The sequence below is a fragment of the Ascaphus truei genome, chromosome 5 (genome assembly GCF_040206685.1).
Source record: "Ascaphus truei isolate aAscTru1 chromosome 5, aAscTru1.hap1, whole genome shotgun sequence".
NCBI classification, from domain to species: Eukaryota; Metazoa; Chordata; class Amphibia; order Anura; family Ascaphidae; genus Ascaphus; species Ascaphus truei.
This window is the reverse complement of record NC_134487.1, coordinates 1,056,267-1,074,241: the sequence shown is the minus strand read 5'-3', so window position 1 is coordinate 1,074,241 and position 17,975 is coordinate 1,056,267. Positions and strand designations below refer to the sequence as shown.

Genomic DNA, 17,975 nt, shown 5'->3' with positions numbered 1-17,975 from the left:
CCACACCAGAAACCAAGCCACGCCCCTGCTGACTCCTCATTCTAAGCATTGGGGGATATTAGGGAAGCCGATGAAAAATGATCCAATCCTAAGATTTCGCTATCCTTACAAATCCTACATGGTGTGAACGCAACACTCTGAGCAGGAAGTGGGAACCGCCTGAGCACTGAGAAGTAAAGGTCTGTGAATGGGGGCGATTCTCACACTGACTATACAGTATAACAGACCACAGAGAATCCCTAAAGACATTGCATATATCAGACCACACTATTTGTCACGTATGGCACCCTGCGAGCACATGACTTGCATACGGGACAAGGTTAATACTCCAATCGCTAGCGGTCCCACTTTTCACCTCAGCAAAGGTCCCTCAAATATCAATATCTCCCGTACAGGACAAGGGTTAATACACAGCTCACAGCTGCGCCACCCTTCACCTTCGCAAAGGTCCCTCAGATGAGTAATATCTCCCTAAATCTGTCCCCATATACCCCACCACGAACACCACACAAGTGAGCACGTGACTTAGACATGCAACCAGGGTTACTACACACGGCTCCTCTAGCCAACTCACCATTCGCCTGCGCAAGGTACCTCCAGTGAGTTAATATTAACCCCTTACTCAATTGCAATCATATCTATACGCTTCCACCACCCGAGATATGCAAATAAAGATAAGATGTAAAATGTATATATTTGCCAGGGTCCCAGGTCCCTGTTTTTTATTTAAAAAACTATGCACTTAACACAAACAAATCCTTTGTAGCAAAATGTGTTCAAAAGTGTAAATACTCTCTCCAGAGCGTGCAACAGTTCATTCAGAGCCCAAAGCATTACTTATTAAATGTGTATATATATATATATATATATATATATATATATATATATATATATATATATATATATATATATATATATATATATAATAGTGCTTAGGTTACAGAAAAAAGGATTACAAGAATATACAATTACAATAAATGCAGGTCAGTTTCTCAAAATAAACAGATAGAACATAAAGGACCACAGGACCAGCGTGCTAAGGGTTAACATTTGCTTGTACTTTGTGGAACGTCAACTCCACCCACTGGAGTGTTAATGAGTCAAGAGGACAAAGAACTTTGAATTCGCAGATTGCATTCAATTTGAACCCATTCAGTGTACATCTGCGTCACTCCAAAGGCGGACAGCCTTGGGCACAGCCTAAGGGCAGCTAAAGGGTGCGAGTCATTTGCTGATGTTAAAGCTTCTCCATTTTAATCTGAAACTTACCAGCCCTTTTATCCACTTTACCCAATTGTCCAACTCTATCTGTCCATGAAATATCTGTGAATTGACTATAGAACCTCTGCTCGTTTAATGTAATCATGTATTGTTATAACTCTGTGCCCAGGACGTACTTGAAAACGAGCGGTAACTCTCACTGTATTACTTCCTGGTAAAACATTTTTAGAAATATAAATAAAATACACAGAATACCTATCTATTGGTTCTGGCTTCCCCTGTAATCTTCACCCCAAGCAAACAGGACTTATATATAACATACATATACATTATATCAGGGCTTTGTATGTTCTGACAATATCAGGAAGCCGCAGTCATTGAACACGTTGCACAAAGGGTTAAATCAATCCTCGCTCTAAAAGCCAAGAAGACAATCAGAAGTCACAATGTCCATGTCAGGTATGGACTTGGCCTCTAGTTGTCCCCTCAGTGATGCAGTGTACAGACATTTCTCTGTTTCAGGTTGTATAGGAGGCAAGGTTGGGCTGCCCACTTTCATCTCTATTGTTGGTTTAACAGCTAAACCCTCAGTGGAGATAATTTCCTGTAATTGCTCCATACAGAGGATACAAATAAGTGACATTGAAGGCTAAGCCACTCTGTGTGTGGATGAGGTGGAACTTCTAATAGGGCTCCCACATCTAGTGCAAGGTCTAGGATATGTGGGCTCACCTTGAGTGGTTCAGAGGGCTAACCCTCAACCTCGGAAGGTTTGGTTCAGATGGTGCTTTATACAGTGGGAATATAAAGATGTACATTATATCTCTATATACTGAGAGCGTTCCCAGTCTCTCGGACATATGGAGCAGTACAGTTTAGCACAATGTATTTAGGAAATCTGGGCCGTGCTCTTTAAGGCTGATAGAAGCAACACGTTACCTCTAACGGCCTTTATCATGGCTGGACTGCGCACCCAGAGTACAAATGTTTAATCTGCCAAGCACAGGGTTGTCCCCAACCCCGAAACACAACAAGATTTCCTGCCCAATCCCCAAAAATATTACAGTGTTCAGCGCCAGCTCTTTAATTGGGGTAAGAGTACATTAAGACTTGTATAGCGGGGGAGGAAAGGTGCAGAGTAGATATGGGGGTTTTCTCCTTTAAAGCATCCTCAACATGGGGTCCTGAATCTGTGTCGCTGTTTGGAGAATGTCAGTGCAATAGGGGGGGGGGGGGGCACATCTAAAGTCTCCCCTCTGCTTTATCCCTTTAATTATGGAGCCCACCTAAGGTTGGGGGGTCTTTGCATATAGGAGGGCTCTGTATTTGGTGTCTGTAACCATTTTTTGGGGGTCCTCCAATGTTTGCAGGGTCTTTGGATATGGGAGGACTGTATATTGAGGGGTCTCACCTTTGCTGTAGCTCCCGCAGCTGGAGGCTCCCTTCTGTTTGGGGGTCCTTCCGCTCTTGTGGGGCCCCGGGTGCAGCGTCACTCAGCAGCGCTTCCTGAAGGGCAGATAAAGGAATCAGCTGTTACCCACAGAAAGTCGGGGTGGGGGGGGGGGAGGGGTTAGTGGTAAATAGGAGAAATATGGGGAGGAGGCATTATATCTTCTCTTCACACCTCCTCTATATGTGCACTCGGTGTATATCTCTCCGACGTCTACGATTCTTTCTTCTCACCCGGCCCTCGCTCTGCATTACCTGAAGCAGCGCCTGCCTTGCTCTCCCCTCACCCCTCTCACCCGGCCCTCGCTCTGCATTACCTGAAGCAGCGCCTGCCTTGCTCTCCCCTCACCCCTCTCCCCCGGCCCTCGCTCTGCATTACCTGAAGCAGTGCCTGCCTTGCTCTCCCCTCACCCCTCTCACCCGGCCCTCGCTCTGCATTACCTGAAGCAGTGCCTGCCTTGCTCTCCGCTCACCCCTCTCACCCGGCCCTCGATCTGCATTACCTGAAGCAGCGCCTGCCTTGCTCTCCCCTCACCCCTCTCACCCGGCCCTCGCTCTGCATTACCTGAAGCAGTGCCTGCCTTGCTCTCCTCTCACCCGGCCCTCGCTCTGCATTACCTGAAGCAGTGCCTGCCTTGCTCTCACCTCACTCCTCTCACCTGGCCCTCGCTCTGCATTACCTGAAGCAGTGCCTGCCTTGCACTCCCCTCACCCCTCTTACCCGGCCCTCGCTCTGCATTACCTGAAGCAGTGCCTGCCTTGCTCTCCCCTCACCCCTCTCACCCGGCCCTCGCTCTGCATTACCTGAAGCAGTGCCTGCCTTGCTCTCCCCTCACCCCTCTCACCCGGCCCTCGCTCTGCATTACCTGAAGCAGTGCCTGCCTTGCTCTCCCCTCACCCCTCTCACCTGGCCCTCGCTCTGCATTACCTGAAGCAGTGCCTGCCTTGCTCTCCCCTCACCCCCTCTCACCCGGCCCTCGCTCTGCATTACCTGAAGCAGTGCCTGCCTTGCTCTCCCCTCACCCCCTCTCACCTGGCCCTCGCTCTGCATTACCTGAAGCAGCGCCTGCCTTGCTCTCCCCTCACCCCTCTCACCCGGCCCTCGCTCTGCATTACCTGAAGCAGTGCCTGCCTTGCTCTCCCCTCACCCCTCTCACCCGGCCCTCGCTCTGCATTACCTGAAGCAGTGCCTGCCTTGCTCTCCCCTCACCCCTCTCACACCGGCCCTCGCTCTGCATTACCTGAAGCAGTGCCTGCCTTGCTCTCCCCTCACCCCTCTCACCCGGCCCTCGCTCTGCATTACCTGAAGCAGTGCCTGCCTTGCTCTCCCCTCACCCCTCTCACCCGGCCCTCGCTCTGCATTACCTGAAGCAGTGCCTGCCTTGCTCTCCCCTCACCCCCGGCCCTCGCTCTGCATTACCTGAAGCAGCGCCTGCCTTGCTCTCCCCTCACCCCTCTCACCCGGCCCTCGCTCTGCATTACCTGAAGCAGTGCCTGCCTTGCTCTCCCCTCACCCCCCGGCCCTCGCTCTGCATTACCTGAAGCAGTGCCTGCCTTGCTCTCCCCTCACCCCCGGCCCTCGCTCTGCATTACCTGAAGCAGCGCCTGCCTTGCTCTCCGCTCACTCCTCTTACCCGGCCCTCGCTCTGCATTACCTGAAGCAGTGCCTGCCTTGCTCTCCCCTCACCCCTCTCACCCGGCCCTCGCTCTGCATTACCTGAAGCAGTGCCTGCCTTGCTCTCCCCTCACCCCTCTCACCCGGCCCTCGCTCTGCATTACCTGAAGCAGTGCCTGCCTTGCACTCCCCTCACCCCTCTCACCCGGCCCTCGCTCTGCATTACCTGAAGCAGTGCCTGCCTTGCTCTCCCCTCACCCCTCTCACCCGGCCCTCGCTCTGCATTACCTGAAGCAGTGCCTGCCTTGCTCTCCCCTCACCCCTCTCACCCGGCCCTCGCTCTGAAGCAGTGCCTGCCTTGCTCTCCCCTCACCCCTCTCACCCGGCCCTCGCTCTGCATTACCTGAAGCAGTGACTGCCTTGCTCTTCTCTCACCTGGCCCTCGCTCTGCATTACCTGAAGCAGTGCCTGCCTTGCTCTCCTCTCACCCCTCTCACCCGGCCCTCGCTCTGCATTACCTGAAGCAGTGCCTGCCTTGCTCTCCGCTCACCCCTCTCACCCGGCCCTCGCTCTGCATTACCTGAAGCAGTGCCTGCCTTGCTCTCCCCTCACCCCTCTCACCCGGCCCTCGCTCTGCATTACCTGAAGCAGCGCCTGCCTTGCTCTCCGCTCACCCCTCTCACCCGGCCCTCGCTCTGCATTACCTGAAGCAGCGCCTGCCTTGCTCTCCCCTCACCCCTCTCACCCGGCCCTCGCTCTGCATTACCTGAAGCAGTGCCTGCCTTGCTCTCCTCTCACCCCTCTCACCCGGCCGGCCCTCGCTCTGCATTACCTGAAGCAGCGCCTGCTTGCTCTCCCCTCACCCCTCTCACCCGGCCCTCGCTCTGCATTACCTGAAGCAGTGCCTGCCTTGCTCTCCCCTCACCCCTCTCACCCGGCCCTCGCTCTGCATTACCTGAAGCAGTGCCTGCCTTGCTCTCCCCTCACCCCTCTCACCCGGCCCTCGCTCTGCATTACCTGAAGCAGTGCCTGCCTTGCTCTCCTCTCACCCCTCTCACCCGGCCTTCGCTCTGCATTACCTGAAGCAGCGCCTGCCTTGCTCTCCCCTCACCCCTCTCACCCGGCCCTCGCTCTGCATTACCTGAAGCAGTGCCTGCCTTGCTCTCCGCTCACCCCTCTCACCCGGCCCTCGCTCTGCATTACCTGAAGCAGCGCCTGCCTTGCTCTCCCCTCACCCCTCTCACCTGGCCCCTCGCTCTGCATTACCTGAAGCAGTGCCTGCCTTGCTCTCCGCTCACCCCTCTCACCCGGCCCTCGCTCTGCATTACCTGAAGCAGTGCCTGCCTTGCTCTCCCCTCACCCCTCTCACCCGGCCCTCGCTCTGCATTACCTGAAGCAGTGCCTGCCTTGCTCTCCCCTCACCCCTCTCACCCGGCCCTCGCTCTGCATTACCTGAAGCAGTGCCTGCCTTGCTCTCCCCTCACCCCTCTCACCCGGCCCTCGCTCTGCATTACCTGAAGCAGTGCCTGCCTTGCTCTCCGCTCACCCCTCTCACCCGGCCCTCACTCTGCATTACCTGAAGCAGCGCCTGCCTTGCTCTCCCCTCACCCCTCTCACCCGGCCCTCGCTCTGCATTACCTGAAGCAGTGCTTGCCTTGCTCTCCTCTCACCCCTCTCACCGGCCCTCGCTCTGCATTACCTGAAGCAGCGCCTGCCTTGCTCTCCCCTCACCCCTCTCACCCGGCCCTCGCTCTGCATTACCTGAAGCAGTGCCTGCCTTGCTCTCCCCTCACCCCTCTCACCCGGCCCTCGCTCTGCATTACCTGAAGCAGTGCCTGCCTTGCTCTCCCTCACCCCTCTCACCGGCCCTCGCTCTGCATTACCTGAAGCAGTGCCTGCCTTGCTCTCCTCTCACCCTCTCACCCGGCCTTCGCTCTGCATTACCTGAAGCAGTGCCTGCCTTGCTCTCCCCTCACCCCTCTCACCCGGCCCTCACTCTGCATTACCTGAAGCAGCGCCTGCCTTGCTCTCCCCTCACCCCTCTCACCCGGCCCTCGCTCTGCATTACCTGAAGCAGTGCCTGCCTTGCTCTCCCCTCACCCCTCTCACCCGGCCCTCGCTCTGCATTACCTGAAGCAGTGCCTGCCTTGCTCTCCCCTCACCCCTCTCACCCGGCCCTCGCTCTGCATTACCTGAAGCAGTGCCTGCCTTGCTCTCCCCTCACTCCTCTCACCCGGCCTTCGCTCTGCATTACCTGAAGCAGCGCCTGCCTTGCTCTCCCCTCACCCCTCTCACCCGGCCCTCGCTCTGCATTACCTGAAGCAGTGCCTGCCTTGCTCTCCGCTCACCCCTCTCACCCGGCCCTCTCTCTGCATTACCTGAAGCAGTGCCTGCCTTGCTCTCCCCTCACCCCTCTCACCCGGCCCTCTCTCTGCATTACCTGAAGCAGTGCCTGCCTTGCTCTCCCCTCACCCCTCTCACCTGGCCCTCGCTCTGCATTACCTGAAGCAGCGCCTGCCTTGCTCTCCCCTCACCCCTCTCACCTGGCCCTCGCTCTGCATTACCTGAAGCAGTGCCTGCCTTGCTCTCCGCTCACCCCTCTCACCCGGCCCTCGCTCTGCATTACCTGAAGCAGTGCCTGCCTTGCTCTCCCCTCACCCCTCTCACCCGGCCCTCGCTCTGCATTACCTGAAGCAGTGCCTGCCTTGCTCTCCCCTCACCCCTCTCACCCGGCCCTCGCTCTGCATTACCTGAAGCAGTGCCTGCCTTGCTCTCCCCTCACCCCTCTCACCCGGCCCTCGCTCTGCATTACCTGAAGCAGTGCCTGCCTTGCTCTCCCCTCACCCCTCTCACCTGGCCCTCGCTCTGCATTACCTGAAGCAGTGCCTGCCTTGCTCTCCCCTCACCCTCTCACCCGGCCCTCGCTCTGCATTACCTGAAGCAGTGCCTGCCTTGCTCTCCGCTCACCCCTCTCACCCGGCCCTCACTCTGCATTACCTGAAGCAGCGCCTGCCTTGCACTCCCCTCACCCCTCTCACCCGGCCCTCGATCTGCATTACCTGAAGCAGCGCCTGCCTTGCTCTCCCCTCACCCGGCCCTCGCTCTGCATTACCTGAAGCAGTGCCTGCCTTGCTCTCCCCTCACCCCTCTCACCCGGCCCTCGCTCTGCATTACCTGAAGCAGTGCCTGCCTTGCTCTCCCCTCACCCCTCTCACCCGGCCCTCGCTCTGCATTACCTGAAGCAGTGCCTGCCTTGCTCTCCTCTCACCCCTCTCACCCGGCCCTCACCCGGCCTTCGCTCTGCATTACCTGAAGCAGTGCCTGCCTTGCTCTCCCCTCACCCCTCTCACCCGGCCCTCGCTCTGCATTACCTGAAGCAGTGCCTGCCTTGCTCTCCCCTCACCCCTCTCACCCGGCCCTCGCTCTGCATTACCTGAAGCAGTGCCTGCCTTGCTCTCCGCTCACCCCTCTCACCCGGCCCTCACTCTGCATTACCTGAAGCAGCGCCTGCCTTGCTCTCCCCTCACCCTCTCACCCGGCCCTCGCTCTGCATTACCTGAAGCAGTGCCTGCCCTTGCTCTCCCTCACCCCTCTCACCGGCCCTCGCTCTGCATTACCTGAAGCAGTGCCTGCCTTGCTCTCCCTCACCCCTCTCACCCGGCCCTCGCTCTGCATTACCTGAAGCAGTGCCTGCCTTGCTCTCCTCTCACCCCTCTCACCCGGCCCTCGCTCTGCATTACCTGAAGCAGTGCCTGCCTTGCTCTCCCCTCACCCCTCTCACCCGGCCCTCACTCTGCATTACCTGAAACAGCGCCTGCCTTGCTCTCCCCTCACCCCTCTCACCCGGCCCTCGCTCTGCATTACCTGAAGCAGTGCCTGCCTTGCTCTCCCCTCACCCCTCTCACCCGGCCCTCACTCTGCATTACTGAAGCAGTGCCTGCCTTGCTCTCCCCTCACCACTCTCACCCGGCCCTCGCTCTGCATTACTGAAGCAGCGCCTGCCTTGCTCTCCCTCACCCCTCTCACCTGGCCCTCGCTCTGCATTACCTGAAGCAGTGCCTGCCTTGCTCTCCCCTCACCCCTCTCACCCGGGCCCTCGATCTGCATTACCTGAAGCAGTGCCTGCCTTGCTCTCCCCTCACCCCTCTCACCCGGCCCTCGCTCTGCATTACCTGAAGCAGTGCCTGCCTTGCTCTCCCCTCACCCCTCTCCCCCGGCCCTCGCTCTGCATTACCTGAAGCAGTGCCTGCCTTGCTCTCCCCTCACCCCTCTCACCCGGCCCTCGCTCTGCATTACCTGAAGCAATGCCTGCCTTGCTCTCCCCTCACCCCTCTCACCCGGCCCTCGCTCTGCATTACCTGAAGCAGCGCCTGCCTTGCTCTCCCTCACCCCTCTCACCCGGCCCTCGCTCTGCATTACCTGAAGCAGTGCCTGCCTTGCTCTCCCCTCACCCCTCCTCACCCGGCCCTCGATCTGCATTACCTGAAGCAGTGCCTGCCTTGCTCTCCCCTCACCCCTCTCACCCGGCCCTCGCTCTGCATTACCTGAAGCAGTGCCTGCCTTGCTCTCCCCTCACCCCTCTCCCCCCGGCCCTCGCTCTGCATTACCTGAAGCAGTGCCTGCCTTGCTCTCCCCTCACCCCTCTCACCCGGCCCTCGCTCTGCATTACCTGAAGCATGCCTGCCTTGCTCTCCCCTCACCCCCTCTCCCCCGGCCCTCGCTCTGCATTACCTGAAGCAGTGCCTGCCTTGCTCTCCCCTCACCCCTCTCACCCGGCCCTCGCTCTGCATTACCTGAAGCAATGCCTGCCTTGCTCTCCCCTCACCCCTCTCACCCGGCCCTCGCTCTGCATTACCTGAAGCAGTGCCTGCCTTGCTCTCCCCTCACCCCTCTCTCCCGGCCCTCGCTCTGCATTACCTGAAGCAGTGCCTGCCTTGCTCTCCCCTCACCCCTCTCACCCCCGGCCCTCGCTCTGCATTACCTGAAGCAGTGCCTGCCTTTGCTCTCCCCTCACCCCTCTCACCCGGCCCTCGCTCTGCATTACCTGAAGCAGTGCCTGCCTTGCTCTCCCCTCACCCCTCTCACCCGGCCCTCGCTGTGCATTACCTGAAGCAGTGCCTGCCTTGCTCTCCCCCTCACCCCTCTCACCTGGCCCTCGCTCTGCATTACCTGAAGCAGTGCCTGCCTTGCTCTCCCCTCACCCCTCTCTCCCGGCCCTCGCTCTGCATTACCTGAAGCAGTGCCTGCCTTGCTCTCCCCTCACCCCTCTCACCCGGCCCTCGCTCTGCATTACCTGAAGCAGTGCCTGCCTTGCTCTCCCCTCACCCCCTCTCACCCGGCCCTCGCTCTGCATTACCTGAAGCAGTGCCTGCCTTGCTCTCCCCTCACCCCTCTCCCCCGGCCCTCGCTCTGCATTACTGAAGCAGCGCCTGCCTTGCTCTCCCCTCACCCCTCTCACCCGGCCCTCGCCCTGCATTACCTGAAGCAGTGCCTGCCTTGCTCTCCCCTCACCCCTCTCACCCGGCCCTCGCTCTGCATTACCTGAAGCAGCGCCTGCCTTGCTCTCCCCTCACTCCTCTTACCCGGCCCTCGCTCTGCATTACTGAAGCAGTGCCTGCCTTGCTCTCCCCTCACCCCTCTCACCCGGCCCTCGCTCTGCATTACCTGAAGCAGCGCCTGCCTTGCTCTCCCCTCACCCCTCTCACCCGGCCCTCGCCCTGCATTACCTGAAGCAGTGCCTGCCTTGCTCTCCGCTCACCCCTCTCACCCGGCCCTCGCTCTGCATTACCTGAAGCAGCGCCTGCCTTGCTCTCCGCTCACCCCTCTCACCTGGCCCTCGCTCTGCATTACCTGAAGCAGTGCCTGCCTTGCTCTCCCTCACCCCTCTCACCCGGCCCTCGCTCTGCATTACCTGAAGCAGTGCCTGCCTTGCTCTCCCCTCACCCCTCTCACCTGGCCCTCGCTCTGCATTACCTGAAGCAGTGCCTGCCTTGCTCTCCCCTCACCCCTCTCACCCGGCCCTCGCTCTGCATTACCTGAAGCAGCGCCTGCCTTGCTCTCCCCTCCCCCCTCTCACCTGGCCCTCGCTCTGCATTACCTGAAGCAGTGCCTGCCTTGCTCTCCCCTCACCCCTCTCACCCGGCCCTCGCTCTGCATTACCTGAAGCAGTGCCTGCCTTGCTCTCCCCTCACCCCTCTCACCTGGCCCTCGCTCTGCATTACCTGAAGCAGTGCCTGCCTTGCTCTCCCCTCACCCCTCTCACCCGGCCCTCGCTCTGCATTACCTGAAGCAGTGCCTGCCTTGCTCTCCCCTCACACCCTCTCACCCGGCCCTCGCCCTGCATTACCTGAAGCAGTGCCTGCCTTGCTCTCCCCTCACCCCTCTCACCCGGCCCTCGCTCTGCATTACCTGAAGCAGTGCCTGCCTTGCTCTCCCCTCACCCGGCCCTCGCTCTGCATTACCTGAAGCAGTGCCTGCCTTGCTCTCCCCTCACTCCTCTCACCCGGCCCTCGCTCTGCATTACCTGAAGCAGTGCCTGCCTTGCTCTCCCCTCACCCCTCTCACCCGGCCTCGCTCTGCATTACCTGAAGCAGTGCCTGCCTTGCTCTCCCCTCAACCCTCTCACCCGGCCCTCGCTCTGCATTACCTGAAGCAGTGCCTGCCTTGCTCTCCCCTCACCCGGCCCTCGCTCTGCATTACCTGAAGCAGTGCCTGCCTTGCTCTCCCCTCACTCCTCTCACCCGGCCCTCGCTCTGCATTACCTGAAGCAGTGCCTGCCTTGCTCTCCCTCACCCCTCTCACCTGGCCTCGCTCTGCATTACCTGAAGCAGTGCCTGCCTTGCTCTCCCCTCACCCCTCTCACCCGGCCCTCGCTCTGCATTACCTGAAGCAGTGCCTGCCTTGCTCTCCCCTCACCCCTCTCACCCGGCCCTCGCTCTGCATTACCTGAAGCAGTGCCTGCCTTGCTCTCCCCTCACCCCTCTCACCCGCCCTCACTCTGCATTACCTGAAGCAGTGCCTGCCTTGCTCTCCCCTCACCCCTCTCACCCGGCCCTCGCTCTGCATTACCTGAAGCAGTGCCTGCCTTGCTCTCCCCTCACCCCTCTCACCCGGCCCTCGCTCTGCATTACCTGAAGCAGTGCCTGCCTTGCTCTCCCCTCACCCCTCTCACCCGGCCCTCGCTCTGCATTACCTGAAGCAGTGCCTGCCTTGCTCTCCCCTCACCCCTCTCACCCGGCCCTCGCTCTGCATTACCTGAAGCAGTGCTGCCTTGCTCTCCCCTCACCCTCTCACCCGGCCCTCGCTCTGCATTACCAGAAGCAGCGCCTGCCTTGCTCTCCCCTCACCCCCGGGCCCTCGCTCTGCATTACCTGAAGCAGTGCTTGCCTTGCTCTCCTGGCCCTCGCTCTGCATTACCTGAAGCAGTGCCTGCCTTGCTCTCCCCTCACCCCTCTCACCCGGCCCTCGCTCTGCATTACCTGAAGCAGCGCCCTGCCTTGCTCTCCCCTCACCCACCTCTCACCCGGCCCTCGCTCTGCATTACCTGAAGCAGTGCCTGCCTTGCTCTCCCCTCACCCCTCTCACCCGGCCCTCGCTCTGCATTACCTGAAGCAGCGCCTGCCTTTGCTCTCCCCTCACCCCTCTCACCCGGCCCTCGCTCTGCATTACCTGAAGCAGTGCCTGCCTTGCTCTCCCTCACCCCTCTCACCTGGCCCTCGCTCTGCATTACCTGAAGCAGCGCCTGCCTTGCTCTCCCCTCACCCGGCACTCACTCTGCATTACCTGAAGCAGCGCCTGCCTTGCTCTCCCCTCACCCCTCTCACCCGGCCCTCGCTCTGCATTACTGAAGCAGCGCCTGCCTTGCCCTCCCCTCACCCCTCCTCACCCGGCCCTCGCTCTGCATTACCTGAAGCAGCGCCTGCCTTCGCTCTCCCCTCACCTGGCCCTCGCTCTGCATTACCTGAAGCAGTGCCTGCCTTCCTCTCCCCTCACCCTCTCACCTGGCCCTCGCACTGCATTACCTGAAGCAGTGCCTGCCTTGCTCTCCCCTCACCCCTCTCACCTGGCCTCGCTCTGCATTACCTGAAGCAGTGCCTGCCTTGCTCTCCCCTCACCCCTCTCACCCGGCCCTCGCTCTGCATTACCTGAAGCAGTGCCTGCCTTGCTCTCCCCTCACCCCTCTCACCTGGCCCTCGCACTGCATTACCTGAAGCAGTGCCTGCCTTGCTCTCCCCTCACCCCTCTCACCTGGCCCTCGCTCTGCATTACCTGAAGCAGTGCCTGCCTTGCTCACCCTCACCCCTCTCACCCGGCCCTCGCTCTGCATTACCTGAAGCAGTGCCTGCCTTGCTCTCCCCTCCACCCTCTCACCTGGCCCTCGCTCTGCATTACCTGAAGCAGTGCCTGCCTTGCTCTCTGCTCACCCGGCCCTCGCTCTGCATTACCTGAAGCAGTGCCTGCCTTGCTCTCCCCTCACCCCTCTCACCTGGCCCTCGCTCTGCATTACCTGAAGCAGTGCCTGCCTTGCTCTCCCCTCACCCCTCTCACCTGGCCCTCGCTCTGCATTACCTGAAGCAGTGCCTGCCTTGCTCTCCCCTCACCCCCCTCACCCGGCCCTCACTCTGCATTACCTGAAGCAGTGCCTGCCTTGCTCTCCCTCACCCGGCCTCGCTCTGCATTACCTGAAGCAGTGCCTGTCTTGCTCTCCTCTCACCTGGCCCTCGCTCTGCATTACCTAAAGCAGTGCCTGCCTTGCTCTCCCCTCACACCCCTCACCCGGCCCCTCGCTCTGCATTACCTGAAGCAGTGCCTGCCTTGCTCACCCCTCACCCCTCTCACCCGGCCCTCGCTCTGCATTACCTGAAGCAGTGCCTGCCTTGCTCTCCCCTCACCCCTCTCACCTGGCCCTCGCTCTGCATTACCTGAAGCAGTGCCTGCCTTGCTCTCCCTCCCTCACCCCTCTCACCCGGCCCTCGCTCTGCATTACCTGAAGCAGTGCCTGCCTTGCTCTCCCCTCACCCCTCTCACCCGGCCCTCGCTCTGCATTACCTGAAGCAGTGCCTGCCTTGCACTCCCCTCACCCCTCTCACCCGGCCCTCGCTCTGCATTACCTGAAGCAGCGCCTGCCTTGCTCCTGCCCTCACCCCTCTCACCCGGCCCTCGCTCTGCATTACCTGAAGCAGTGCCTGCCTTGCTCTCCCCTCACCCCTCTCACCCGGCCCTCGCTCTGCATTACCTGAAGCAGTGCCTGCCTTGCTCTCCCCTCACCCCTCTCACCCGGCCCTCGCTCTGCATTACCTGAAGCAGTGCCTGCCTTGCTCTCTCCTCACCCGGCCCTCGCTCTGCATTACCTGAAGCAGTGCCTGCCTTGCTCTCCCCTCACCCTCTCACCCGGCCCTCGCTCTGCATTACCTGAAGCAGTGCCTGCCTTGCTCTCCCCTCACCCCTCTCACCCGGCCCTCGCTCTGCATTACCTGAAGCAGTGCCTGCCTTGCACTCCCCTCACCCCTCTCACCCGGCCCTCGCTCTGCATTACCTGAAGCAGTGCCTGCCTTGCACTCCCCTCACCCCTCTCACCCGGCCCTCGCTCTGCATTACCTGAAGCAGTGCCTGCCTTGCTCTCCCTCACCCCTCTCACCCGGCCCTCACTCTGCATTACCTGAAGCAGTGCCTGCCTTGCTCTCCCCTCACCCCTCTCACCCGGCCCTCGCTCTGCATTACCTGAAGCAGTGCCTGCCTTGCTCTCCCCTCACCCCTCTCACCTGGCCCTCGCTCTGCATTACCTGAAGCAGTGCCTGCCTTGCTCTCCCCTCACCCCTCTCACCCGGCCCTCGCTCTGCATTACCTGAAGCAGCGCCTGCCTTGCTCTCCGCTCACCCCTCTCACCCGGCCCTCGCTCTGCATTACCTGAAGCAGTGCCTGCCTTGCTCTCCGCTCACCCCTCTCACCCGGCCCTCGCTCTGCATTACCTGAAGCAGTGCCTGCCTTGCTCTCCCCTCACCCCTCTCACCCGGCCCTCGCTCTGCATTACCTGAAGCAGCGCCTGCCTTGCTCTCCGCTCACCCCTCTCACCCGGCCCTCGCTCTGCATTACCTGAAGCAGCGCCTGCCTTGCTCTCCGCTCACCCCTCTCACCCGGCCCTCGCTCTGCATTACCTGAAGCAGTGCCTGCTTTGCACTCCACTCACCCCTCTCACCCGGCCCTCGCTCTGCATTACCTGAAGCAGTGCCTGCCTTGCTCTCCGCTCACCCCTCTCACCCGGCCCTCGCTCTGCATTACCTGAAGCAGTGCCTGCCTTGCTCTCCCCTCACCCCTCTCACCCGGCCCTCGCTCTGCATTACCTGAAGCAGTGCCTGCCTTGCTCTCCTCTCACCCCTCTCACCCGGCCCTCGCTCTGCATTACCTGAAGCAGTGCCTGCCTTGCTCTCCCCTCACCCCTCTCTCCCGGCCCTCGCTCTGCATTACCTGAAGCAGCGCCTGCCTTGCTCTCCTCTCACCCCTCTCACCCGGCCCTCGCTCTGCATTACCTGAAGCAGTGCCTGCCTTGCTCTCCCCTCACCCCTCTCACCCGGCCCTCGCTCTGCATTACCTGAAGCAGCGCCTGCCTTGCTCTCCTCTCACCCGGCCCTCACCCTGCATTAGCTGAAGCAGTGCCTGCCTTGCTCTCCGCTCACCCCTCTCACCCGGCCCTCGCTCTGCATTACCTGAAGCAGTGCCTGCCTTGCTCTCCCCTCACCCCTCTCACCCGGCCCTCGCTCTGCATTACCTGAAGCAGCGCCTGCCTTGCTCTCCCCTCACCCCCGGCCCTCGCTCTGCATTACCTGAAGCAGTGCCTGCCTTGCTCTCCCCTCACTCCTCTCACCCGGCCCTCGCTCTGCATTAGCTGAAGCAGTGCCTGCCTTGCTCTCCCCTCACCCCTCTCACCTGGCCCTCGCTCTGCATTACCTGAAGCAGTGCCTGCCTTGCTCTCCTCTCACCCCTCTCACCTGGCCCTCGCTCTGCATTACCTGAAGCAGTGCCTGCTTTGCACTCCGCTCACCCCTCTCACCCGGCCCTCGCTCTGCATTACCTGAAGCAGCGCCTGCCTTGCTCTCCTCTCACCTGGCCCTCGCTCTGCATTACCTGAAGCAGTGCCTGCCTTGCTCTCCCCTCACCCCTCTCAGCCGGCCCTCGCTCTGCATTACCTGAAGCAGTGCCTGCCTTGCTCTCCCCTCACCCCTCTCACCCGGCCCTCGCTCTGCATTACCTGAAGCAGTGCCTGCCTTGCTCTCCGCTCACCCCTCTCACCCGGCCCTCGCTCTGCATTACCTGAAGCAGTGCCTGCCTTGCTCTCCCCTCACCCCTCTCACCCGGCCCTCGCTCTGCATTACCTGAAGCAGTGCCTGCCTTGCTCTCCGCTCACCCCTCTCACCCGGCCCTCGCTCTGCATTACCTGAAGCAGTGCCTGCCTTGCTCTCCCCTCACCCCTCTCACCCGGCCCTCGCTCTGCATTACCTGAAGCAGTGCCTGCCGTGCTCTCCCCTCACCCCTCTCACCCGGCACTCGCTCTGCATTACCTGAAGCAGTGCCTGCCTTGCTCTCCGCTCACCCCTCTCACCCGGCCCTCGCTCTGCATTACCTGAAGCAGTGCCTGCCTTGCTCTCCCCTCACCCCTCTCACCCGGCCCTCGCTCTGCATTACCTGAAGCAGTGCCTGCCTTGCTCTCCCCTCACCCCTCTCTCCCGGCCCTCGCTCTGCATTACCTGAAGCAGCGCCTGCCTTGCTCTCCTCTCACCTGGCCCTCGCTCTGCATTACCTGAAGCAGTGTCTGCCTTGCTCTCCCCTCACCCCTCTCACCCGGCCCTCGCTCTGCATTACCTGAAGCAGTGCCTGCCTTGCTCTCCCCTCACCCCTCTCACCCGGCCCTCGCTCTGCATTACCTGAAGCAGTGCCTGCCTTGCTCTCCTCTCACCCCTCTCACCCGGCCCTCGCTCTGCATTACCTGAAGCAGTGCCTGCCTTGCACTCCCCTCACCCCTCTCACCCGGCCCTCGCTCTGCATTACCTGAAGCAGTGCCTGCCTTGCTCTCCCCTCACCCCTCTCACCCGGCCCTCGCTCTGCATTACCTGAAGCAGTGCCTGCCTTGCTCTCCCCTCACACCCCTCTCACCTGGCCCTCGCTCTGCATTACCTGAAGCAGTGCCTGCCTTGCTCTCCCCTCACCCCTCTCACCCGGCCCTCGCTCTGCATTACCTGAAGCAGCGCCTGCCTTGCTCTCCCCTCACACCCCTCTCACCTGGCCCTCGCTCTGCATTACCTGAAGCAGTGCCTGCCTTGCTCTCCCCTCACCCCTCTCACCCGGCCCTCGCTCTGCATTACCTGAAGCAGTGCCTGCCTTGCTCTCCCCTCACCCCTCTCACCCGGCCCTCGCTCTGCATTACCTGAAGCAGTGCCTGCCTTGCTCTCCGCTCACTCCTCTCACCTGGCCCTCGCTCTGCATTACCTGAAGCAGTGCCTGCCTTGCTCTCCCCTCACCCCTCTCACCCGGCCCTCGCTCTGCATTACCTGAAGCAGTGCCTGCCTTGCTCTCCCCTCACCCCTCTCACCCGGCCCTCGCTCTGCATTACCAGAAGCAGCGCCTGCCTTGCTCTCTCCCCTCACCCCTCTCACCCGGCCCTCGCTCTGCATTACCTGAAGCAGTGCCTGCCTTGCTCTCCCCTCACCCCTCTCTCCCGGCCCTCGCTCTGCATTAGCTGAAGCAGTGCCTGCCTTGCTCTCCCCTCACCCCTCTCACCCGGCCCTCGCTCTGCATTACCTGAAGCAGTGCCTGCCTTGCTCTCCCCTCACTCCTCTCACCCGGCCCTCGCTCTGCATTACCTGAAGCAGTGCCTGCCTTGCTCTCCCCTCACCCCTCTCACCCGGCCCCTCGCTCTGCATTACCAGAAGCAGCGCCTGCCTTGCTCTCTCCCCTCACCCCTCTCACCTGGCCCTCGCTCTGCATTACCTGAAGCAGTGCCTGCCTTGCTCTCCCCTCACTCCTCTCACCCGGCCCTCGCTCTGCATTACCTGAAGCAGTGCCTGCCTTGCTCTCCCCTCACCCCTCTCACCCGGCCCTCGCTCTGCATTACCAGAAGCAGCGCCTGCCTTGCTCTCCCCTCACCCCGGCCCTCGCTCTGCATTACCTGAAGCAGTGCCTGCCTTGCTCTCCCCTCACCCCTTTCACCCGGCCCTCGCTCTGCATTACCTGAAGCAGTGTCTGCCTTGCACTCCCCTCAACCCTCTCACCCGGCCCTCGCTCTGCATTACCTGAAGCAGTGCCTGCCTTGCTCTCCCCTCACCCCTCTCACCCGGCCCTCGCTCTGTATTACCTGAAGCAGTGCCTGCCTTGCTCTCCCCTCACCCCTCTCACCCGGCCCTCGCTCTGCATTACCTGAAGCAGTGCCTGCCTTGCTCTCCCCTCACCCCTCTCACCCGGCCCTCGCTCTGCATTACCTGAAGCAGTGCCTGCCTTGCTCTCCCCTCACCCCTCTCACCCGGCCCTCGCTCTGCATTACCTGAAGCAGTGCCTGCCTTGCACTCCCCTCACCCCTCTCACCCGGCCCTCGCTCTGCATTACCTGAAGCAGCGCCTGCCTTGCTCTCCCCTCACCCCTCTCACCCGGCCCTCGCTCTGCATTACCTGAAGCAGTGCCTGCCTTGCACTCCCCTCACCCC

General features: G+C 60.9%; 1 protein-coding gene across 5 annotated transcripts in view; it reads right to left on the bottom strand.

Annotated features, from left to right (window-relative positions):
• The window catches only part of GOLGB1 (golgin B1), a 177,638-nt gene that overhangs the window by 16,052 nt on the left and 143,611 nt on the right, over window positions 1–17,975 (bottom strand). For all 5 annotated transcript variants that reach the window (XM_075599229.1, XM_075599230.1, XM_075599231.1 and 2 more), the window contains one exon: window positions 2,633–2,727. In XM_075599229.1, coding sequence (XP_075455344.1) covers window positions 2,633–2,727 — 95 coding nt within the window. The remainder of the gene's footprint in view (window positions 1–2,632; window positions 2,728–17,975) is intronic.